The 24,499-nt window shown below is 56.5% G+C and overlaps 5 protein-coding genes across 5 annotated transcripts, besides 2 other annotated features; all 5 read right to left on the bottom strand.

The window, feature by feature from the left end:
- Positions 1-1,583: 1,583 nt before the first annotated feature.
- On the bottom strand, positions 1,584-6,050 carry LPMP_281230 (hypothetical protein; the record flags this gene model as incomplete). Its single annotated transcript, XM_010702161.1, has 1 exon — positions 1,584-6,050. One exon carries the CDS (start codon positions 6,048-6,050, stop codon positions 1,584-1,586), a length of 4,467 nt encoding a protein of 1,488 aa, XP_010700463.1.
- A 1,287-nt stretch (positions 6,051-7,337) lies between these two features.
- Positions 7,338-9,566, bottom strand: LPMP_281220 (long-chain-fatty-acid-CoA ligase, putative; the record flags this gene model as incomplete). The annotated part of the gene is made up of 1 exon (XM_010702160.1): positions 7,338-9,566. The coding sequence occupies one exon, from the start codon at positions 9,564-9,566 to the stop codon at positions 7,338-7,340; it is 2,229 nt and encodes a 742-aa protein (XP_010700462.1).
- A 2,440-nt stretch (positions 9,567-12,006) lies between these two features.
- Positions 12,007-12,319: a repeat region.
- Positions 12,320-12,791: 472 nt separating this feature from the next.
- On the bottom strand, positions 12,792-13,718 carry LPMP_281210 (electron-transfer-flavoprotein, alpha polypeptide, putative; the record flags this gene model as incomplete). The annotated part of the gene is made up of 1 exon (XM_010702159.1): positions 12,792-13,718. One exon carries the CDS (start codon positions 13,716-13,718, stop codon positions 12,792-12,794), a length of 927 nt encoding a protein of 308 aa, XP_010700461.1.
- A 5,226-nt stretch (positions 13,719-18,944) lies between these two features.
- LPMP_281200 (hypothetical protein) lies at positions 18,945-20,513 on the bottom strand (the record flags this gene model as incomplete). Its single annotated transcript, XM_010702158.1, has 1 exon — positions 18,945-20,513. One exon carries the CDS (start codon positions 20,511-20,513, stop codon positions 18,945-18,947), a length of 1,569 nt encoding a protein of 522 aa, XP_010700460.1.
- Positions 20,514-21,775: 1,262 nt separating this feature from the next.
- Positions 21,776-22,274: a repeat region.
- An 816-nt stretch (positions 22,275-23,090) lies between these two features.
- On the bottom strand, positions 23,091-23,837 carry LPMP_281190 (hypothetical protein; the record flags this gene model as incomplete). The annotated part of the gene is made up of 1 exon (XM_010702157.1): positions 23,091-23,837. The coding sequence occupies one exon, from the start codon at positions 23,835-23,837 to the stop codon at positions 23,091-23,093; it is 747 nt and encodes a 248-aa protein (XP_010700459.1).
- Between the last annotated feature and the right edge of the window lie 662 nt (positions 23,838-24,499).

Genomic DNA, 24,499 nt, shown 5'->3' with positions numbered 1-24,499 from the left:
GAATAGGAAGAAGAAAGCGATTCAGCACCAACTGCCGTTACGCCTAAATATAACGACGCCACAGCGCAGTGGCTTTGGAGAGAGGAAAGGCGCAGCTGTCATGTGCAGATCAACGGACGACCTGAGAGAGAGGAAGAGGGGGGGGCAAAGGTGCATGTGGTAGCCAATCCGAGAAGAAACGGTGTGCAATGACAAAACACTAGCGTCGGGGAGAGAGAGAGAGAGTATCGAACGAGTTACTGCAAGAGAGAAGGAGAAACAAGAAAAGAGAGAACAAGAGCAGGTCAGCGAGAGCGTCAAGTGAACTATGCACATGCATGCACGCTTACTCGCACCGAGGGAAGGGGGTTGCAGCGTGTGCTGCACTCCGTTTAGCCTTCTTTTTGTTGACGGGGAGGAAGGGACCAGTCGAGCACAACACAACTGAGTAAATGAAGTCCAGAAGACAGATGCCAAAGGGAAGATAAAAGACGGCACACAGCAGAGAGAGAGAGACAGAGCGAGCGAGAGGTGCCCAGCGCTCTCGGACGCGCTGCGCGGGAATCTTGAAGAGGGAAGGTGGCAGGTGGCGCACAGTTGCCGTTGTCTGCGGAGTGGGTTCGACAAAGAGCGCGGAAGAGGACAGCGAGGATACGCACACACGCACCCCCCAGAGAGCACTCCTTTCACTCATTGGGGGAGGGAGGGAGGGAGCTCGGAAGCCTCAAAGCGAGAAAGAAAGTGCCAACCGCGTACAGCACACAGGAGTGCGCCCAGCAAAAAAGAAGTGAACGATGAGGAAAGCAAGAAAACAAAGGAGGGAGAGAGAGGGGGGGGGGGACAGACAAAGATGCGCAAGGAAAGGTAAAGACGAGGAAGCACCAAAGCAATGATGCGATGACAGAAACAGAGGCAGCGCAACAGTGGCACCGGCTGCACCTACGCACTACTGGGGAGATGTATGAGTGTTTGGGGAGTGGCGGTGTGGGTGAGGAAGAGAGAAGGGCGTAGATCGAGCATGTAGGGGGGCAGTCAGCACAGCACAGCAGCAACAAGGTTCAGGGTTTACCTACCCTATCGTACTTGCACACGAGCGCCGAAAGGAAAAAGAGCAATGAGAAGAGCTAATGAAAGAAAATACACTATTGCGCTGAGGATGCGCTGAGGGCGAGAGATAAAGAGAAGGGACGGTGTGGCGGCATGAGTAACGCCTGCAGGGTGTACTACCGGAGGAGGAGAAGCGCACTGCATGTCATCACATTCCCCAACTAGACACAGTTCTAGGAGCAGCGGATGCTTAGCGTGCTATCCCGACACCGCCCATACGGCATGTAGAGTAGTGTGCATTGGGCCGGCAGCGGCGCGATCTTCACTGCTTGTACATGGCAGCCACCCGAGCCACCTCTTCGTAGGTCGCATTCTCCAAGATCACGGCGGCCATGGTGTAGTGGTTGGCCCTGCGCTGCGCCCCATCGTAATCCTCTGTGGTCATAGTTGCCTTCTCTACCTTTGGTGATTCTGTTGCTGTGCTCGTCGACTCACCTTCGAGTCTCTTTCCTAGGGGAGGGGAGGGGAGGGGGGGTTGTGACCACATTGTGTCGTCCCTATACCATACGGCTGGTGTGCTGTTGCAGCGACTGAACAGAGGCCGGTGCCCCATCATGCCCTGAATCCACTGAGAATCTTGTGAACGACTGCGAGAGCCATAGATCCGTTGTCGATGGCGCCTGTGCAGTCGCAAATGAGTAGGCCGCACTGCTCGTCGCAAAGACGCTGCAGCGGCTGGAGTTGGACGCTGCCGAGGCCCTAGCAGACTTCTCCTCGACTGTCCCCGTCGTCGCCACCTTGCATGGTGGCACCGGCAGCATCAGCGAAGACGTGCTTTCGGACTCGATATCGCTGCTTTCATGCTGAGCACCAGCGATGTCCGTACTGGGCCCCCAAGAAGGGGCGTTCGACGGTGGTCGTCGGTTCGCCTCCGAGGCTGGTCTGCTGACCCACTGCCGCCGTCCCGTTGTCTGAGTCGAAGCAGCAGACAGTGCGGTCGAGATACGACTCTCCAAGTCGGCCGAATTCATCACCTGCTGCTCTGAGCACCCGTCCGTGTGGCGGGTGTAGTGGTAGTGGTAGGCGCTGCCAGCTTCTTCTCCGTCATCATGCACGATAGTGTTCTCGCTTTTCTCAAAGCTGGAGAAACAAGACGGCGCCTTGCATTGATTGAAGGCGGTGAGGTTGTGCCTGGAGCGAGCAGGTTGCTCCTCAGAGCCTACCGCCTGCAGCTCCGCCGTTGCTGCTTCATCACCAGGCGTGACGTCTTCATACCCGTCCTCTTCTTCATAGACGGCAGATACGGCACCCTTCTTCGCCCCATGCTGCGAAGGTGAGTCGTTGTCCCCTCCACACGATGTCGCTGCCTCTGCTTCCACAGTGTCTCTAGCTTCCTCCGCCCAGTGCGTGCCCTCTGTGACCGCCAGCTCTTCCTCGGGTACCTCAAGGCCCACGCCGAGGTCGTGATAGCTCGTTGCGGAGCGCGAAGGCGGGATTGAGGAGCGATGGCTCGCCTTGTCGGCTTCCTCAGCAGCAGCTTTATTCTGGAAGCGCGATGAGGTGTACGATGTGCGCCTCTTGTCGTCCTCCTGCTTATCGTTCTGCATCGAGGAGGAGTACTTGTCACTCTCAGCACCCCTCACCACCGAGTGCCGCGATGAGGGCAACATTGTCGATGTCTCCCTTGGCCGGCTGCGCACCACAGAGCCCCGTGCACGGCACAGCGACGCAGAGGGCAGGATTGAGGAAAAGCACATGAATGCGCGCTCTCCCACTTCAAACGCCTCTTCACTCGGCTGTCCCTTCTCTCCCTTGTCATCACGATCATCGGTGTGTTGATTGCTTTCGTGCTCCACGTTGCCAGTGCAGTCATCCGCACTGTACTGCAGTGGCTCGGGTACCGACGACGATGACTGGGCCATGCGTGACCCGGGTGTCGACGCCTCGACCGAGTCTTGGTCCCTGGGCCCTGACGGTGAGCCCTCTTGGGTGATCCACGACGCCGGCGCAAGAGTTGGAGACGACTCTTGCGCCGCGCTGGCGATCCGCTCTGCAGCTGCTACTTCTTCTGTGGATGTGGCCTTCTCAGGCGAAGGGCACGGCTCTACAGGAGGCTGGACCATGGAGATATCCTCAGGGCGACTGGAGGCCACAGGGAAGTTGTTGGTGTTGCTGTTGCGGCTGCGAGGCCTCCGACAACTTTCCCCGACCAAAAATGCTGGAGATAAGGACGACGACGACTTAGTTGCCGTGGATGGTGGCGCGCTAGAGCGCGACTTGGGGTTCGATGAGTTCATCGATTGAGTCATTGAAAACGCAGAAAATGAGGCCATACGTGAGGGTAGGCTCCGCGACGCGACCATAGGCATATCCTCCGCGCTCAGCCGCGATGGTAGCACGGGGTCTTCCGCCGTTGTCGTCTGTTCAGTCCCCGGTGCAGCAGCCACGATGGTTTCCTTGGCCGTTGTGCTGCGATGCGAGGAGACAACCATGGGGTTCCGGGACGACTTTGCGGAGGACGCCACGACACAATTCTCTGAGGATGTGTTGTCGGATATGCTGGATGTGTGCACCGACGTTGCCGCTGCTGCCGCGGTGGCAGATGCAGCACCTATGACGGACAACTGACGGCGCGGCGGCAGTGATGGGCGCAGGCTTAGTAAATCTGTCGCTCTCTGGGTGTCGGACCCACACCGCGCAACGTTGCTTTGGCATCTATCACTGAGACTGTTCGCTGCCGTGGAAAAGCAACGCTCTGGAAGGTGAGAGGAGCACGAGCTGGCGGCGCTGGTGCTCTCACCGTCGGTGCGTCCCACTACCATGGTGGTTCGAATAGGACTCACTAGTGTCTTCTCGGACCGCGGAGCCCCAACCACACTTGATTCCCTGTGGCACGCCAGAGATGGCGTTAGCACATGATTTGACAGCACGTCGACCCTCGATGAGGGTGCGGAGACAGAATAGCCCTCGTGTCTCGCAGGGAGACGTGGCATTGCCTCAGTGCCTGTGACAGGCGCCGCCGCAGCGGCAGAGGTTGAGCGATCGAATGAAGAGACGCGCGGTGGCAGTCGACCGCTACCCGTGCAGCTTACACGGGAGCTCCCAGAAATGCTGCGTAGCGCATCGCTCGTGTAGGACTGATAAGTCGCCGTAGCGTACGCGTCCTCGTGCGTGCTGTCCCCGTCCTGCAGTGCAAAGGATGAGGTCGGCGCCTGGACGTTGTTGGAATCAAAGTGGCGTTGGGCTGCGCGCCTGCTATCTACAGAACGCGGAATCGACGCCACACGCTCTGTGGCTACCATCAACGACTCTGTGACCAGGGCAGTCGATGAGAGCGACGTGATCATCCTCGGCGGAGGCCGATGCGACGGCGCATTAAGGGGCTCCGGCCCCGCCTCGCCGTCACGATGGCTCTGCGTCCGCTGCGGCCCAGCAGAGGAGGAGATGTCGGTCGCTGAGGTACCTCTGCTACTGGCGCCGCTGATCTCGGATGCAACGTTGGCAGGCTTGGGGAGTGTGACGGACGAGTGGTGTCTCGACTTGCCATTCCCCTCCTTTTCAGATGCCTCTGCAACCGGAGAACGACGCACCGACAGTGGGGTGGGTGAACACGGTAGCCGCGCGGCGGCACGCTCCACTTCATGGCCGTCGAGAAAGCGAACCACTGGTGGCAGAAAGGCCCCCGCCTTCGCTCGCTCCAGAACGTAGTGGCTGATGGCATGCAGCTCCTCCGGCCCAAATGCTTCAAACGGTCCAGGGTCGGCAGGCTCCAGAGAAAGGATGAAAAACTGCAGGCTATTCTCCTCAAATGGCGGGCGCCTTAGCTGCAGCGGTTCGCGCCCCATCAACGGCCAGAACGGCGGGTCACTCACTCGGGGCCGCAACACATGCGGGTCGAAGCCTTTCACCTCAGCCGACAAAACTGCCGTGTAGGCGCGGTTGCCCAGTGACTGCCCAAGGACCTCTTCCACATAACTCTGCAACCCGTACGCCACGACATCGCTCGCCGTGCGCTGGACGGTGCCCTCTCCGTCCTCGCCCGTCAAGGTGGTCAGCCGGTGGTGACACGCAGCCACTGAGGCGCCACAGCGCCTCCCGGCCGTCATATGCGCATCACTGGCGTGGTTTGTATCACCTGTCCCCGCCGCGCCGGTGTTGTTGGGGTAGAGGCCGAAGAGCGGGGCGTAAGCTTCGTCGCAGGCTACTTCGGCAGCGACGCAGCGACCGGCGACGACAAGGCAGCGTAGACACAGCGGTGTCAGAGGGCGGTAGTCATTCAGCAGCAGGCACGGCACCTCACGAAGAGCATCCTTCAGCGCGGATGACTGCATCACGAGCTTCATTGCGTCGCGACCCCCGCGGCACGGCACAGCCGTATAGGCGTACACGCCTGTCTTCTCGGCATTGCGGTAGCGTCGCTCCTCTGGCAAGTGAGCAGGGCGCTTGACGAACGCCTGCGCCACATCCGACAGTGTCGCCCCCACCGGCAGCGTCTGTACGTAGAACGTTGGGAAGGCGAAGGCATCAATGACAGCTGCCACCGCCTGCTGCGCCTTCTCCATACTCATCCGCGCTGGGCACGGCACCACCGCGGCGAATGGCGTCTTTGCGGCGAGCCGCTCGTCGTGAAACCACCAGGACAGGTCCGTCTGTTGCGCCGTCGTGAGCTCGCCTTGCTGCACCTTCCCTACAGCCAGCCAGTCCTCGAACTCCGGGGTAGCCCTCTTAAAGTTCTCAGTGTGTCTCGCTGCATGGCTGCTGGCACGGCTTTCGCTGAAGGATTTTGTGGTCTTTGGAGAGACCACGGAATGACCATCGTCCACCGCGCCGCCCCCAGAGAACTGCGAGTTGCGACGCATTTCCATTGCCCACGTAGGCTGGCGCACATTGTCTTCCCTCAGCATCAACGGGAACGCCTCTGCCAAGGCAGTCGATGCAGCCGCTGTCGCGCCGTACTTCTCCGGTTTGCAGCTCTCACGCCAACTCTGTGAGTGGCGCGCAGGGCTGGGGCGGAAGGTGAACATTGACCACTAGAGAGGTAGGGGGATTTTGTAGACAAACCGAGCGCAAGCAAACTGCGTGAGATGAGCGAGCAGGGAAAAAGCACCCACGGGAGGCCCACGTGCAGAGAGGGAGAGAGAGGAGTGCCGCCACGCGGCTTTTTTTGCTGGAGGGGGCGCGTGCGTCTCTTTGTTTTGGCGTGACGGTCAGTGAGATCCGCTCCATGCGCAGGCCTTAAGGAGCGAAAATGAAGTGAAAGAGTACCCACCTCGCGGAGGTGTTGCCCGTGTGTGTATGGGCGCCTCGGTCTGGATGCTCGCTGCTCAGCAATAATTGGGTACGTGCATCCAACAAGCGTATGCACAGCTGTAGGCGCGTGAAGCAGCAATACGGCCCAACAGAGCCGCAGAGGTGTGAAGCAGGCAGAAGAGAATAGGCTCGAGCGGGATGTCCGACCAGCTCAAATGAGGTCATGAGGGAGGAGTGGCAGAGGAAGGTGGCGACGTAGGTTCGCTAAGCGCTATAGACACCTGGATCTTGAGTGACGTTGACTGTGGTAAGCGGTGATTCCACACGCCACACAATCACGCGATTCAAGCTCGTCATACAAACCAGATCCGCGGATGACTTCGCGCTTGTGGAGACACGGCACCGCGGTTGTGGTGCTTAGAGATCGCTCGGTCTTTTCATCTCTACCGTTCGTTTCTGTTGGTTTGTTTTGTCGCTGCTCACTCTGCTCGCTTGCTTTCCGACAACAGTTGAGCGCGCATACGGCAAAGAGCAAACTTCCGCTTGTTGACGACGAGAGTTACGAGAAAAAAAAAGAAAAAGAACAACACAACGTCTTGTGCATGTACAGGAGCGCATGTGTGTGTGTGTGAAGATACTCTCCTCACCTTCGATGCTGACACAGACACCCATGTCCTTTCCTGGTTGGGGTCCTTGCATCCTCGCTAGACATCGGTGGTAGCCAAACAGGGTCACTCAGCACCCCCATGGTCCTCGCACGCACGCAAAAGACGAGCTGGGGGAGGGTAGCTGGGAAAAGTGGAATACAGCAGTGAGAACCCGTGAAGGAACGGAGCTGCTGCGGTGAGGAAGGTGTCAGTGTCCAGTCAGCTCCTCCTTTGGGTGAACTCCATGAAAGCGCCATGAGCACGCGCGTACCACAGCAGCGCCGCCAACTTCACAGCAGCACGGACCTTCGCAGAGAGAGAGAGAGAGAAAGACCGAAGGTCTCCCTGTGCCCATAACACGAGCCACGTTGTTCCTCGCAGTTCACGACCTTCACATGCCACACATAAAGTACCTCAGGGCAGGTTCAGCACCTTCTTCAGGTTCTTCTTGTTCACCTTACCCGTCTGGTTCCGCAGGATCTCTGGCACGATAATGTACCGCGACGGGCACTTGTACGGTGCAAGCAGTTCCAGCGCCGCCTTCTTCAGCTCCTCCGTCACCGCTGTAGACTCGTGCGATGCGATGCCTTCACCAAACGTGATCCCGCGCGCCCTCGCCGCCTCCGGTTGCATCGCAACAACAGCCACCACGCTTTCCCCCTGCACAGCATCTGCAGTGCCAACAACAGCCATCTCGTAAAACAGGTCCTTGCGCACAAGCAGCGCGGCCTCGATCTCCAGCGCAGAGAGCTTGCACCCGCGCGACTTGATGATGTCCACACTCGAGCGACCAAGGATTGTGTACACGGCCGGCTTTCCCACCTGCAGCCGCATGCCAACGGTGTCACCCGTGTCGAAGAACCGCAGCCCTTCCGCATTCGTGCGCACTTCTTTCTTTGTTGCTGTCGCGTTGTTCCAGTAGCGGTCGAAGAGCGACTCCGACGCGATGCCCAGCCCTCCCACCTCGTCGTGCTCTGCCTTCTTTGCTGATGCCTGCTCCATCGCCTCCGCTGTCTCCGGTTGGTGCAAGTACGTCGTCACTGTGGGCAGTGGCGAGCCTACCGTCCCGGGGTGCCGGTCGGAGATGGGATAGAGCGGCTGACTGAGGGCCATGCCGATCTCCGTCATGCCGTAGCGCTCTAGCAGCGTGTGACCCGAGAGTTCGCAGAACTGGTTGAGCGTTGGCACCGGTAGGGGCGCGCTACCACAGACCATGAGGCGGACAGACCTCATGCAAGCCTTTCGGAAGCCGGTCTTCTCAATGGGACTGAATCTTCGCTGCACGGCGTCAATGAGCTTCGTGTAGACGGTTGGCACCGCCATGAACAGCGTGATGTCACCCTTCTCTAGTCGATGCGCCACCCGCGCAGCGTCGTCAAAGGTGGTAATTACGCAGCGAGCATTCGAGGCAATGGCGCACAGGAGGATGTTAACCAGCCCATGTATGTGGTGCCACGGCAATATGTGAAGAATGGAGTCTGTCTCCCTCCATTCCCATGCATCCTGCAACACCTTCACCATGTTGGCCACGCTGGCATGGGTGTGCACCACACCCTTCGGTTTCGCCGTTGTGCCGGAGGTGTAGATCATGAGACAATCGTCGTACTTCGTAGGGCGCGTTGCCGGCTTGCCGTACCAGCGCTGATAAACGTGGTTTAGTTTATCAAGGTGCACCGAGTCGAAGCAGAAGAGGCCATCGCCATCCACATCGTCGTCCTCCAGATCAGCAGCTCCCCAGGCTTCAGCTGGCGCTCGGTTCCGATGGAAATGTTCCTCCTGCACAATTTCTGCTTGGCGATCCAACTCACGCGCCTTGGCGGCAGCCCGCTCGTCGTCGAGACGCCTCACCAGATCCTCAGCGCTGCGCATCGGTGCACAGGCGCTCTCCGCCGGCGGTAGCCACTTTGCCTTTAAAGTGGCGGTCCCCTTCATATCGCGCTTTGCAGCGATTTCGCGAAGAAGGAGAGTGGCGTCGTAGACGGTGTCAACGAGGAACGTGTTCGAGGCCATTGTCGTGGCGCTATGCGTCGCTGCCTCCTTTTTGGACACACTCCACGGGACCTTGCCGATGTCTTCCTCAGCACAAACGTACAAGTCCTTGTACTCCGCAGGGAACTTCTCCTTCAGCAGCTGGGTCTCGCCAACAACGCTGCGGCAGCCGCTGTGCTCCTGCACGTACATCAGTTCGGTGTTGCACTGCTGAGACACAGACATCGGTGTCATGAGTTGGTTCAACGACCAGCCCGCCAGTAGTGATACAACGTACGTGTACCCCGGGCCGCACAAAATGGACATTGTGTAGAAGCCTGTGTCCTTCATATAGTCGCAGCTCGGCGTCCACTCACCCTGCGCAAACACGCTGCGCACGTGCCCCGGCCTGCATGGCTGCAGCCAGCTCAGCGGGGTCTCGCCCCGCGCCTGAGCCACCGCCTCCTTCCGTCGCACCATCACGTCCGCCATCGCCACTACATCGCGTTGCAGCTGCCCGTACGTAAACTGCGCATTGGGCATCCCTGGCAGCTCAAGCGTCAGCGCCACCTTCGACGACTGCGCCTTGAACACACTCTGAAGGACATGGTTGTATTTAAACAAGGTGGCGTAGGGCACCTTGTTTAAGAGTGGAAGGGAGAAGGCGCGCAGCATTGCGTGGGTCGTCGTTTCGAGCGGGAGAGGGAGAATAGACGTGGTTGCTAAGAGAGTACGGGGGGGGGGAGGAGGAGGCAAGGGAAACGGAAGGAGCTGCAAGGCGGCAGGGGATAGGCGTGCTCGTGCTTATATCAAACGCTCTGTCTGTACTGGTGAAACATGTTGCTGGCGTAGGTGGAGGTGGGTGTATCTTGGAAAAGACAGCCAGCCGAGAGAGGGGACGAAGATGGCGGTGCGGAAGGGAGCTAAAAGTGTGAAAATACTGGTGGAGAGGAAGTCGTCAGTCCGTGGGGGACAGCGTATGTGGGGATCGGTGAGAACGTCTGCACTATTGGTGTACTCCCCTCGCCCACCCCCAGAGTGGCAGATACGAGGGGCTTATCCCGCGACACCTCTTACACGCCTCTCTGCATGTACACCCATTTATATATTTCTATAGGTACACCTATATGCATATCTGTCGTTCGTTTAATTGCTGTCTTGTTGTAATGACCGAAGCAAGCACAAAGGGGCGGAGGAGCGAGGGGAGAGAGCAGAGGGCAGACAAGGACAGGAGAAACAGGTCAGCGGGACGAGGGGAAGCGGAAAGAAAAAAAGAAATGCCGGCCAATCCCTGCTGAGGGGGAGATGAAGAGCAGATCGTCCGTGGATCTTTCTGCAAGCTTTAGTCCTATATGCTTTCCAGCTTTGCAGACGTCAGTCACGTAGCGCAGCTCTCATGCGCCCTTGAGTGCATCTCAGTAAAGGGAGTCGCGTAGAGCCAGAAACGCGCTCCGGCCTCTTGGCGCGCGTAGTATACGTCGAGAGTCATCGTATTCCTCTTGAAAAGAGAAGGCGTGATAGGTGGGAAGAAAAGATCGAGGCAGCGGCAAGGGCTGTATGCGCGGTGCTGATGGGCTGGGGAGCCTAGCGAATACTCGCAGTTATGGTAGAGGAAAGCCTGAAAAAAAAAAAGCAGAGAGAGAGAGAGCAATGTGGTGGGGGTCAGTGCCAAGTGCGGGTATCCCTCGTGTCGCGAACGAGGAGGAGAGATGGTGAGGATCAAAGGTAAGTGAGGGAGTCAGAGACAGAGAGGCAAAGAAAGCGACGTGATGGCACACGATCCGTAGACACACTGACTTTGAAAGCCCATCCTTGACCACGCTAAGCCATCAACAACCCCAGCGCATGCTTGGTCCCCCCTCCCCCTCAAAGGACCGAGAGAGAAAAGGGGAGAGGTGCGAATGCGTGGCGTAAGCAGCGACACACAACAGAGGTGTCGTTCATTCCTCTCTCACCCCCTAAGGATCGGTGTGTATTGCTCCCAAGTTCACCACGTATCTTCCCACATCTATGTTTCGTGGAGGACGGTATGTCTGACCAAACTGTAGGATCATGCGGTCGGTGTTATTTGCATTGCATATGTGTGTGCGCAGGTGCGAGTGTGGGGGCTGCGGTCAACAAGAGCAAAACGAGAGAGAGAGGGCGCACACAGCCGAGAAGAAAAAGACAGATTGAGAGAGAAACTCACGAAGACGCTCAAGATGGGGGCGAAAAAAAGGAGAGGGAGGGGGGGGGGAAGAAAATTCCCACAAACAGACCGACAAAGAAGGTGCGGCATGGATGCGCTGAAAAGTCCCAAAGTGAACACAACAGGCGACGACACAGGAGAACAACAGAAAATGAAGCACATGAAAGGAAATAAGCATCGACAAGCACACACACACATAGATATATGTATAGTGCTATGCATGCAGAGATGCCCTGTACGCGAAGGGGAGGGAGAACCGAAAGGAAAGAGAACCACAACGTTAACAAAGGAAACAGCTGCGGCGAGGAGCCTCGCAGACTCGTCTTGCCTCTCGCCTCTCTGCTCAGCGTCAACACCCGGTAGTAGTGGGCTCACCGCATTTTCTTTTTGCGTTTCTCTTTCGATTTCTTCCGACCCTTCTCTGGCCTTATATTCACTGCTCACCTGCTTGCAATGAGTGTGCACGTGTGTGGGTGTGTCTCTCTAAAACACACCTCCCCGATGTGTGGAGGATGCAGCGCCTCAAACACAATGAGGGAAAAGGGCACAGCGGCATCCACCATGATACGTCCGAAGAAGCCGCAAAACAAAGGGAGGCACCAGTGGAACAGAGAAGAACCGGAGTACAAAAGGTAACGCAGAAGCGACCGCTAGTAATGCGAATACCGTCTGCATCAAGTCTGCGCGCGCTGCGAAGAAGACCGAGCTAGCGACCGAGAGAGAGATAGTGTGTGTGGTGCAGAGCAGAGGGCGTCGCGCACACCGCTGAGGGGTGCATTTGCATTGTTGCTCAGTGGCAGTAAGCATGTCGCCTCGCCCCCTTCTTTGTTAACCTCCAACAAGGCAACCCTCACCGCACCAAATTCCTTTCGGTCTTGTCACTCTCTTCCGCGAACGAGTCCTCGCGTGAACGCATACAACCGCAGCCCACCGGCACACCATGCTGTCACTGCCAGTCACCCGCTGCTGCAGGAATCCAAAGCACGGATGGGCGCCCGTGCGGCGCTGGACGAGGATGGACTCCGGTCGTCCCGCAAGCTCGACATTCGTGCTCTTCTGGTGTGGGGCGTACGGGCTGGCATCGGAGGCCCCACACCAGAAGCCTGCAGCTCATGCGGTTGGCGCCGGCGCCCCTGACGGTGCCACTTTTGCAAGCACGTGAGCGTCGTCGTCGTCGTCGTTGTGCCAGCCCACGGTTGCCAAAGACAGGCAGAAGCGAGAGGCGCACGCGACCGACTAGGGAGGGTCAGGAGCAGGGAGCTACAGGGCAGAGGGAAAAAAAGAGAAAGGCGAAGGGGATTTGGGGAGGCCGGCGTGTCATGAGTGGACACAGGTGTCCCACCAGCACGTCACATACAGAGAGAGAGACACATACGTACAAGCCTGCAAACGGGTGCACACAGCCCTTTTGACGATTTCCATGCTCTGCCAAATCACAGTAGTCCAGCGCTGGCGCTCCTGTTTCTTCGCACAGGTCCGCCCGTTCTGCCCAAGAAGGACAAGAAAAAGAGAAAAAATCAAACGAAGTGGAAATGCGTGGCGGGGAGTGGGCGCCCCCTTCGACGTTGGAGTTGCAGGCAGTCGTGGTCACGATACGTTGACTAATAAACTCCCCATCTCGAGCTTGCCTCCCTTGTCACTCGTACCTCCGTTCAGAGGTGCGCGCCTTGTCGTGTTAGATCGTGCGTTTTCATCCCTTTTCCCCAGTGGACTCACTTGCCAGCAGCTTCCTTGACCCTCTTCGTCAACTCTGGCACCACTTTGAAGAGATCCTCCACAATACCGTAGTCGGCGATTTGGAAGAAGGGCGCCTCCGGGTCAGTGTTCACAACAGCGATCACCTTCGAGTCTTTCATGCCTGCCACATGCTGGATAGCGCCGGAGATGCCGCACGCAAGGTAGAAGTTTGGCGCGACCGTCTTGCCCGTCTGACCGACCTGCATCTCGTTCGGCACATAGCCAGCATCCACAACAGCGCGAGTAGCGCCGACAGCAGCGCGCAGCGGGGTGGCGAGTTCCTCGAGCAGCTTGAAGTTGTCGCCGTTTTTCATGCCACGACCCCCGGAGATGACGGTCGCTGCTGTCGCCAGGTCGGGCTTGTCGCTGGTGGAAATTTGGTCCGCTATAAACTTCGCCTTACCCACTGCCGGGGTCGCGGCAAAATCCACCACTTCAGCACTACCGCCCTCCACCTCGGCGCGGGGAAACGTTGTACCGCGCAAGGTGCAGTACATGATCTTGTCGGACGACTTGACCGTGGTGATGGCATTGCCGGCGTACGTCTGCCGCACAAACGTCCTCTCGTCTTTGATCTCCGTGACTTCTGGAATCGGCATGCAGCACTGCTTCGCCGCAGCCCTGGGAATAACGTTCTTGCCAAACGCCGAAGTCCCGGCTAACACATGCGTGTAGCTGTTCGCCTTCACCGCCGCGTCGATGAGCGGAGCGTATTCCTCGGGGAGGCCGTGGCTGTATTGCGCCGCTTCGACCGCCAGCACATTCTGGACAGATTTTACCTTGGCAAGGACCTGCGCCTCATTCTTGGCGGACGCGCCGGCCACTAGGACCGTCACAGGGCCCACCTTTGAGGCCGCCGTAATGGCGGCTAGTGTCGCTGGTGAGACTTTCCCACCCACCATCTCAGCGACAACAAGGGCCTTGCCCAGTGAGAGTGCCGTTGCGCGGAGCATACTTCCCCGACGAAGTCGCTGATCTCGGATTCGAGATGTGGAGGTGTCGACAACGGAATGATAGAGAAGGAGAGGGGGCTCACAGGCGCCGGTGCGTGCGTGTAGATGACTTCGTCGAGAGAGAGAGAGCCGGGAAGAGGCGTTGCTCGGCTCAACTGTGCGTGTAAGCGTGGCAGACGAGAAGAAGAGGGGCAGAGGTGCGTATCTATGGTGAAGCGTACGACAATGTCGATGCGAGAGGTGGAGGTCATAGAGTGAACACGCTTGGCAAACAACTCTAAAGCTAGTCTGACGACGCTCACGACGCGGATGGCGCGACACGTGGGGGAGGAGGCGGAATGGGATTGGAGGGGGGGGGCACTGTATTCACCACCACCACCATTGATGCGTCCGACTGTGCACGACGCATATTGCTGCTGTCACCCAGTCCTTTAGACATCGCCTGATCAGTCTCTGTCGCTGCAGTTTAGTGCCTCTTGCATCAAGCCCCAGAGCAAAGGCAGCAAACATATGTCTTTCAGTATCAGGGCAGGAAAAGATACAGAACGTGCAGGACTGCGAGTCGGGAGGGGGGATTGGACATCCCACCTTAAAGGTGGTCGTGGTCCCATATCACTCTTTCCCAGTTCCCTCTCCTCCCCCACAGAGAACCAAGCAGCATTGCTGTGCGCTGAGCAGCATTATCGTCTGCACAGCACGCTTTCCTGCTGCCATCGCGTGTCTCTTTGATTTCTTTTTCGGCTGCGTTTGCTCAACACGGAAAGAAAAATGTCCAAAGGCGAATCACAGCGGCAAGGGTGTTCACACGCACAGTAGAGTAGGTAGACCACCAGAAACGAGGACTAGAGAACGATCAGAAGCAACGCAGCGACATCCGACGTTTAAGGAAAATGATCAACAAAGGGGTCTTTTTGGTGCGGATGAGTACCTCGACCCCATTTATTTGCTCCTCTCTACCCTCTCTCTCTCTCTTTACTTTGCCCTTGTCGGCAAGAGGCTTCCCTTCTTCGGAGCAGATTTCCTTGACTCCTCCAAACTCTGGTCCGCGGAGGGGTAACGAGGTGCTGATAGAGACGGCCGGTACGCGTGCAGAGAGACACCGACAAACCAACCAACCACCGCAACAACGGAAACAAGGCAAGCAAACGACGAAGCACCAACACACAAAGAAAAGGGAGCACCATGACGGTAGCTCAAAAGGGAGGCAGGAGAGCCTGCAAACGGGGAGATCATGACTGCACCATACAAAAAACAACGGACCACCATGACGAAGTCAAAGCAGGCGAGAGAAACGTACACATCTAAATACACGCGGCACAGTCGGCAATGAGAGTAAAAGTAGCGGAAATGAAGCTACAAAGAGTCTGTCCTCACACCCACCAGTCAGAGGCTAGCTGCTTGTGGAGTGTGTGCGTCTGTGTCAGAGAAGGACAGAACTAGGTAAGGCAACACAGATATGCGGGCACAAATACACGCCAACGCAGAGAGAGAGAGAGAGGGTAGTGGTGGTGGTGGTGGTGGGGGGGGGTAAACTTCCAGTCATCAGGGTGGCCAGAGTAACTAAAGTAACGAAAAAAAAAGGTAAAAACGGTGGCCAGCTGAATGAATCGCAGTGCATTGCCGGAAGGAAAGGAGACGCACCTAGGTAGCTGCACCCCTAGCCCATTTCCTCTGTACAGTGGTCAACCCTTTCCGTACGTATGCGCGCAGCTTTATCCTTCACGTGGGGTGCCCGTTCCGCCTTCTTGATCAGTCGCTTAGGGGCCCACTGTACACGTTCCATCCGCCACACACACACAAAAATGCACAGCCACAGGCATCCCTATACGCAGTAACGAGCCGCCAAACCGAAAGGCGACAGTGAAACAAAGACTGAATAATGAGCTAATGGGGGAACGCCGTGGCAGAAGGGGCGAACAGAAAAGAAAGAAGACACGGAGAAACGAACAACCACAATCCAACGAACGCCGAGTGTGGTGCGGAAGATGTTCCTATTCCACAGAAAGAAGAATTATGTGAAGTACGGAAGTTAACGCTGCGGAGAGACGCAAAGGCGACAGCGCCTACTTACACGTGCGAGAGGGATTAAGTGGTGGACCTGAAAGCTCCAGTAATGCCTGCAGATACACACACACACACACACACACACACGTGTTGTGAGATAGAAAATGTGCTGGATGAAGAGGATCCTGCTTTCTCTTTCTTTTCTGAGGAATGGATGCGTGTGAAGACGAAAATCTGAACGCATCACTCTTCTTGTGCTCTCTGTACTTCTCCCCTTTGCTGATCTTTCTTGCGCACTGCCAAGCCCTTCTCCAGCTTGCAGAAGGGTGTCTCATCACCCTGGCACGTGCGCCTGGTGGTTTGAGTTGGGTCGAGAAAGAGATAAGCTATGCCTACGGGATCTATATCCTGTCATACTTCTTACTCGCCTTGTGTGACTGTATGCACTCGCGCTGACATCAGCAAGCAGCACGCACACTCGAAAGCGCTTAGCGGAGGGGGGGGGGAAGTGATCAAGATCTCACGTATACCCGAGGGCAAGAGAGAGAGAGACGCAGAACTCAATGATAAAAGAAGTGAGAGTCCCTGCTGCCCTGCAGAGGTTGGGGCAATGGTGCTGCGCAGCCATCCTCACGAACTCCAGATTGACAATGTGAAAAAAAAAATACACAAAAAAAAACAAAAGCAAATAAAAGACGAGAGCAGCGATGGAGAAGACTGCGCTCTGGTACACAAGGCGCACAGACAGATGAAGCTGGCAACAACAACAACAAGAGGCCTGTGCGCTACATTCAAGTCACACCGCCGTCATGGTTGTCAATCTTTGTGGTCTGCAGTGCTGTTTTCCTTCTCATTCTTGTTGTTGTTGTTGTTCGTCCACTTGTATCACAGGCACTCAGTTAGGGTAGAGACGTGTCCAAAACGACTGACAACGGTGCTCAAAGCGCAAACAACAACAACAAAAAGAAATCAACCAAATAAACGGTTGTGGCAGCCCGTCTGTGCGTCTCTACACGTGTGCGTGTGCGTGTGTGTGGCAATGGGGGGAGAGAGAGGGAGGGAGAGGAGGGGGGGGGGCGGAAACGTGGCAGAACAAACAAAGAGCAACGACTACTCTACATGGCCTTACTTTGGCTTTACTCGCCAGTGTGTTTTTCCTGTTCTTTAAAGAACCCATATGGGTGTGCGTGGGCGTATGGTTAAGCGCGCAACAGTCACCCACTCCCCACATACATACACGCCAATGAACTCGCACACGCACTGATAGAGAGAAAACACGCGTTGAGTGGGTGACGGCGAGCGTCGATCTGAGTGGAGCATTTCTTGTGTGCACAGAAGCCCAATGGCAGTATACGGCGGCGACTTCTACAGAGCGAGTGAGAGCAAGAGAGATGAAGCGCGGGGTTCAATGGCAATGTGAAGAAAAAAAAGAATTGATGAGGAAAATGGCGGTGGTCGGGTGGGTGGAGAAGAGAAAAGAGAGAAGTCAGTATAATGTTCATCAGCACCGCACGGGCAGAGAGAGAATAGAGGTTTCAGAGAGCTGTCAGCCATCAGCCCTTATGGCACGAAAGAAACACACTTAGGTTGCCAAGCTACGCGTACGGGCAGAACAACAAAAACACCGCAACGAGGACACACTCAAACGAGAACGACGAGGACAGCAAACGTGAGACCCAACTAAGCAAATATAGGAAAAAAGTGAAAGGCCTTCTTTCTATACGAGAAGGTGTCAATGAGAGGATAAGCCACAGCCACAGCCACAGCCACACACTCCCTCACTCATCATCACACAAAGAGCCATGATGTGAAGGAGCCAAGAGCAAACAATTCATGAGGAGGAGGAGGAGGGGCAACACTCACGCGCATGAGCACGATGTAAAAGAAAAGACAACAAGAGCGTGGGGAATATCAGTCGAAAGAAAGGAGAGGAGGCAAAAACAAAGAACACCCACGCGCGCGCACACACACACGAGGCTCAGCACAGCAGCCACAACGGCGCACGAAAAAAAAAGGGGAGATGAGCTCGTCAGGGTCGAATGGGAAGGAGGAGCCGACGGGGAATGGAAGTTTGAGACGGGCAGGGGCGGGAACAGATGTTGGGGGTCGCCGACTGAGGATGAAGAGGAAGACAGTCACTTGAGGGTTGAAGGGCTCTGCGCGGAAATGGGATAGAGAAAGAAAGAAAGAGGAGGACAAGAGGGATCATGACGTGGTGAAGACGGGGCCGGATGGGGACAGTGACGGAGGTACAGCGATGCAGGAGTGGAAAGGCAAAAAAGAAACAGAAGCGCACTTCTACCGCGACAGAAAATGTAAGGTGGGGAGAGGAGACGGCGGCGGCGGGGGGGGGGGAGTGGGGGTCGTGAGAGACACAAATAAACCACCCACCGCGAAGTGCTATCAGCAGCACGAGTCAAGGAGAAGGCTGATCTCGGACCACAGACACACACACCGCATGCGTAGGAAGAAGCACAACAAAAGTGCAGAACAGCGCAAAGGGAAAAAAAACATCCCATACCTGGTGCAAGCATATATCAGAATAATGCGAGAGGCACTCCGCATCCTCCATCCCCCCCCCGTCCACCCCACCCCCCAAAGACTTGGGGTGCCAGGAGTGGGGGATGTGGATTCACTAAGAGGAAGCAGTGACCGACGCACAGTTGGCATGAGGGCGAATGCACAGGGAATTGCCAAGTAGCCTTTGTGCCTTTTTCTTACTACTTTTTCGCGACAATGTCGCTAGGCGTGCGTGTTGGCTCCATACGCTACGCTACGGGCTCGGAGTAGGAAGACCTGCGAGCAGGCACCACCTTCCCGACCCTTTCCACAAGCACAAGTGGGGAAGGTGAGAGACGGTAATGCAGTAAACGGTGAGATCATCCTAAGTACACCGCAGACGCATACAATACCATTGATGAGACAAAGCCAATATTCGATTCACCGGCTCCGTCTTTCCCCTACCCACATCCGCGCGTCTTTGCTCCGTCATGATTACCTCGACTGTCTCTCTCCACAGCCATGGCTTCTTTGCTTTCTCCCTTCACCTTTCCACGCCTCTGGTTGCCCTAGACCGTGACTCATCTCCTGTTTCATCTACATGCGAGACCTTCATCGTGTGGCCTGCCCCTTCTCTTTGTTCTTCCCTCTTCACGTAGTTCGCCTGTTGCGCTAAACCTTTACCTCTGGCCACGGGATTCTCATGTTGAGGACAGTGGCACCAAGCACAATGACCCACGCGACAATAGGCAAGATGAGCCCCTCCTGCACGCCGTAGCCCGGAAAGCTTGTCAGGCCATTGTAGATCCCGGAGGGCACACCTGGGTACTGCTGGTACCAGGTGCCATCGATGGCACCACTGCAAGAGCTACGGTACCGCACGACGACAGCAGTCACCCAGGAAACCATTAAGAACACAAGTGTAATGACGGAGAAAACGACCGAGATGGTGCGGCAGCCTCGCGAAACGAAGGCCGGGATCGCCAGCATAATGGCAAAAAACAATGCGACACTGGAGAGGATGAGAAACGAGATGCTCGCCTTCATGCACTGACTAAAGGCATCGCAGCCGTAGTGGTGGTGGGCATAGTAGAGACTGGTGCCATTAGGCATAATTAGCTCTGTGTGCCAGTACGCCACACGTACCACCTTCACGTCAAGAGTGTTGAACCTGCGCTTCCACACAGTGCTCGCGTTCGCTGTGCACAGGAACAGGAGCGACACGCAGAGCAGTGCCATGTAGAACGTGTCCATCACACGCAGGTGATTTAGGACTGGGCCAACATTCATCTTCGTCACCAGAAAAAGGGCCAGAAAGCCGCACAACTGGAAAATCCACGCCAGCAGCGACAGCGCGAAACCGACGTCGAGGCGCGCTGTGTGGGAAAACTGCGGCGCATCGCAGCGGGCTGCATAATAGAGCCTGATCGACATCGCGTTGCCGCAGAGCGTCCATAAAAACGCGAGGAAACTGAAGAGTAAGATCCAGCCATAGGAGCTGCGACCAACAAGGCGCGCGCCTGTGATAAGGAGTGAGACTAGCGACAGCACGCAGCCCACAATGGTGCAAACGGCGATGGTTTGGTAGAACTGCTTCTCTACGGGACAGTCCTTCATAGTGCGCACCGACACAGCTGAGTAGTTGCCACCCTCAGCCTTCCACAGGTTAAACGTGCGCTCGTTGTAGTTTACCCCGCTCTCCTCGACGTTCTTGCCACGGTACCATGGAATGGGGCAGGCGGCTACCAGTGTGAACACAAACGCGATACTGAAGAAGATGATGTGGCTGAAGAGGGCGGCGCGGTAGCCGTTTTTTGGCACCGGGCTCAGCACGGGGGGAAGGTTCTCCTGGAAGTACTTGTACCCACGTGGAATCGTGTACGTCCGCTCCTTCAGCAATTTCATATTGGTGCTGTCACTTAGTTCTGTCTCATACACCTTCTTGGGACGCGGTGCGTAGCTCCGGCCGCTCAGAATGCCACTCAGCCACACCGACGAGGCCTGCTCCACTCGCTGCTGGTACCTCTCTGTCAGCGAGTCGGAGTGCGCTTTGCTGTAAAAGCTAGGCGTGCCGCCAGTCTTGAGGTGCTGATGCGCCGCCTCTTCTCCCTCATCGTCAGGCGGCACCTCGCCTCGCTGGTGTTCAGCTCTGTGGTCCTTCTGCTGGTACTGGTCCGATTGGTGGTTGCAGGCTTGATCCTGATCGCCCGGAAGCGGTGATTGTTTCGCACCGGACACCATGGCGTGAAAGGGATGGAAGAGATCTACAGAAGCTATTATAGAAAGGGAAGGCAAACATACACTGTGCACGAAGGCGAGGAAAGAAGAAGAGAGGGCTGGCGAGGGTCCGAGAGAGGTGCAGAGGGGAATCGGACAGGCTAGGAAAGGCAACTGGCGAAAGATACAGGGAGAGGCACGGATGAAAGTGCTGATAGCACTGATCAATGAGACACGGAAAGGCCACGCGGGGAAAGAAGAAGCAGACGCTTCAATGGAGCAAAAAAGGTGTCACGTCAGTTTTCTGAGCCGCTTGATGGTGGCAATCGTCTGTGTGTGTGTGTGGGGGGGGGAGAGAGAGAGACTTCCACACGTCTTGTATGGGGAACGTAGAGAGCGATACCGAGAGAGCACGAGAGAGAGGGCAACTCGGGATGGTAGCCAACGCCCGAAGAATCTCAGACGCAGAGGAAACAAACGAAAAAGTGTAGAAGGAAGGACGACACACCTGCCAACAGAGACCGACTCAGGCAACTATGCCCTCAGTTGTTACTTCTTGTCGTTTCTTCGCCCGGCTGCTATGCTCGTTTCGCTCAGGAAAGGGAAAGTCGTGGCGCTGCTTTCTCCCGGTGGCTGGCAAGAACGAGAACGAGAGAAAACGAAGGAGAGTGAGAACAAACAGAAGGCGTGTACGCCAATGGGAGACTTTGAGAGGGGAGAGAGAAAGTTCTGGAAGGAGTGTCTCAGGGAGAGGGAAGAAATGAAGCTTTATAGAGCGTGCCACACACCGGCAGAGTAGAGAGTCATTACAGTTTGTGGCTGTGTTGTTGTTCAACACCAGGAGGGACAACAGATGAGGGAGCAGGAAGCGCACGCACAGCAAGGGAAGGAGAGGAGGTGAGAGATGAAGACATGATGACATTGGTCCAGTAGTAGAATGGGGGGGGGGGACAGAGGGGCGCAGTTGGAGGGAGCAGGGCGAGAACTAAGACCGCGTACCGGCCTTGTAGGTAGCAGTTAACGCCATAGCCGTTCCACTTTGCACTGCCACATGCCGCAGTTGTTGTTTTTTTTCTGAGCACAGGGAAGTGAGTGTCAAGACAAGGAATGAGCACCGTGTCCATCAACGAGGACGCTAACTCACAGCAATCCCTTCCCGCCCGTCTGTACATATCGTCAAGACTTTGACTAATTTCCCCAAGTACCCTCCCGCAGAGCGCATTTTACGGGCGACGTTTCCTTTTTTTTTTCCAGCAATTGAGGGTTGTTGACACGAAGTTTTGCTTTTTTCAGCGAGTCCGCTCTCTCTCTCTGCCACCCAGCACGAGTTCTGCTCTACTCTGCCCGGCCCGCCCCCAAGCCCATCGCATGGCGCGAAGCCGCCATGGACGCGCGCGTGACACCAATGCGCCGACCCAATCACCTGCGCACGGCCTCTGCCTCAAGCTCCACCTACCCCGCACACCACTGGTCGCCCCACGGCGGCGCACATTAGGCAGGACCCGACCTGATGCATCCCTCGGGGTGGCGCAAGGCTCCCCCTGCCAGTAGGCAGCGAGGGCCGGGTGGGACACGCGGACACTCTGCCTCTCACATGAAGGGCGCAGGTGTGTACGCTGTCGCAGGTCGCTCCAATGCCACGCCATCCAGGCCCTGGCCACCGGCATCAGCAGCGACGCATCACTCTTGCCTCCCCTACGTCGTGGGTGCTGAGCTCTGCCACCACAAGAGGTGGTTTGGCATGGAGAGGGCAATGGGGGGGGAGGGGGGCTGCCTGGCCCCTCCCTCTCCCCCCGCTCTGTCACCACGGTATGAAGAGAGGAGCGAAATATGGCAAATAGAGAGAAGAAACGAGGAAACCGAAAACAACAACAAAAAAAGCGAACAGGACGGCAGTAGCGCGTGTGGGGTGCCTCTTGTGCGGTGTGGCCTTTCTGAGTTTTGTTTTTTTTTCCGCCCCCCCCCCCAGTCCCTCCCCCTATCTCCTTAACTCTCTGGCTTCCTTGTTCTCCTCGCAGCTCCACTCCAACGCACTCCATACTTCATGTCTCCGGCACGGCAAAACTGCCGTCTCGGTCGGCACGAGAAGTCCAAAAGCGAAGGGAGTGGGCACAGGCGCAAAAAAGGGAGAACAGCCCTAGTCAGAGGTCGCACGGGGAACGTCAATGCAAGAGAAGACATCATAAACAACACGCATCCTCAGTGGAAGAGGGGCACCAGACGAGGCAACAGCGTAGCAGAGCGAGAGCACGGAGGAAGACACAGAGACACACAGCAGTACATACAGCGAGCAACAAAGGGAAAGAAATCATAGCCATAATAATGAGCAAAGAAGACAGAAACATGAAAAAGAGTTAGCGCTCTAGCGCACCATTGTCTCGCCGATGCCGCCGTAATCAGAGTTCTTCCAGACACTGGACGGGAAATGTAGAGTCGCACCTGCACAGAGCCGCTGCCTTTACTCTGGTGCGCACGTGTCTGGGGGGGGGGGGGAGTAAACCTGAAACGATTCGATGAGCAAAACGTTTTCGTACCTTTTCCACATCTTCCTTCGCCTTTCCCTTCCACGTTGGCATATTTTTCCTCTGCCCAGTGGCGGTACTAACGCGAATTCCGGATAGTGCGTACAATTAAGAAGATCCCTGTGACGGAGAGGAGCGAGAAGAGGGTGGCAGTCACGGCAAACGCTGGGCCGTAGCGGAAGCCGACTATCATCAGTGACGTGCCGCGGCACAGTTTGTCCGTGTACATTTTTGTCCCCAAGATCATGGCGATCAGGACGAAGAGCCAACTCACACAGAGCAGCGAGTGCACCAGGTAGGTGCAGAACAGCACGCGGGCGCAGATGATAGGGCACAACGCTAAACAGAATCCGATGAAAGTGAGAAGCAGAACCATGATATGCAATGCCAGGTAGCCATCCGACTTGACAGTATAGTTATTGCAGAAGAGTGTGTAGATCTTGTACCGCTGCTGTACGTCGTCCCCCTTGATACCCCAGACGTTCCGAGAGTCCACGTAGACCGTGGAGGTTGGGCTGCGGTACATGAAAATGGGGGTTAGAAGGGCAGCGAGGGAAGCCACGAACGTCACAGCCAGCACGAAAAGAATCACAAAGTTATCAGCGCGGCAGCGGGCGATGCGTCGGGGGTTAAAGGGGGTGGGGATGTACTCAAAGTCGTTCAAGTCGATATTCCTGTACGTGTTGGCGGCGGCGTTGTCGAAGCTACCGTTGGTCGGATAGTTCGACTTGGCCGCCGAAGTCCCACGCATGCCCGCGTTCGGGGGGCTCGACTGACGATTGCTGTCCGAGCTGGCGTCGCCGTTAAGCCGTGTACTCTGCAACATATCTTGCACGTCTGAGATGCGCGTGAGCGAGTAAGTTTTGGGTGCAGCTGCGGTTGACGCGTGATTCACCGCAGATGTTTTCCCCCTTTTTCTTTTCACGAGCAAGCGTATCCCGGCAGGAGAAGCGGAGAAGACGGGAAAGGGGAATTGCGCGGTGCAGCGCACACGACAGAGAAAAATTGGGAGTGCGCGGAAGCAGACGCGAAACAGCCACGACAACACAACCGAAGAAAGAAGAAGAGCACAAAAAAAAAAAATGATGGGAAACGGCAGCAAAAAGGCAAAGCACAAAATAAAGGAGCAAACGAAACCCCCCCCAAAGGGTGAGTTGAAAGCAGTGAAACAGAGGAGGAGGAGGAGGAGGGGGGTGATGCAGGGGTGTAGAGAATGACACGGGGTCTGGGGGTGGGGGGTAGAGCGATACACAATGGAAGTGAGAGGTGATAATATTGGGAGAGAGGGCCGAAGAAGGGCGGGGGTAGGGCGCAATACTGCACCGCCAAACAGCAAGAGCGACACACAAAAAGGAGCAAAGGTGTCAGAGGGTCGTGGCAAGTCAAAGAGGAGAGCCTAACGTGGCCCGCCTTTATCGCTTTAAGGGAAGGTGCGGAGGGCGATACGCGATCGCTAGAATGAGCCAGACGGGAGTGTTGAGTATGTTT

This window comes from Leishmania panamensis (assembly GCF_000755165.1).
Source record: "Leishmania panamensis strain MHOM/PA/94/PSC-1 chromosome 28 sequence".
Lineage (NCBI taxonomy): Eukaryota > Euglenozoa > Kinetoplastea > Trypanosomatida > Trypanosomatidae > Leishmania > Leishmania panamensis.
Note: the sequence above shows the minus strand (reverse complement) of the source record. Positions and strands in the feature narration are given on the sequence as shown.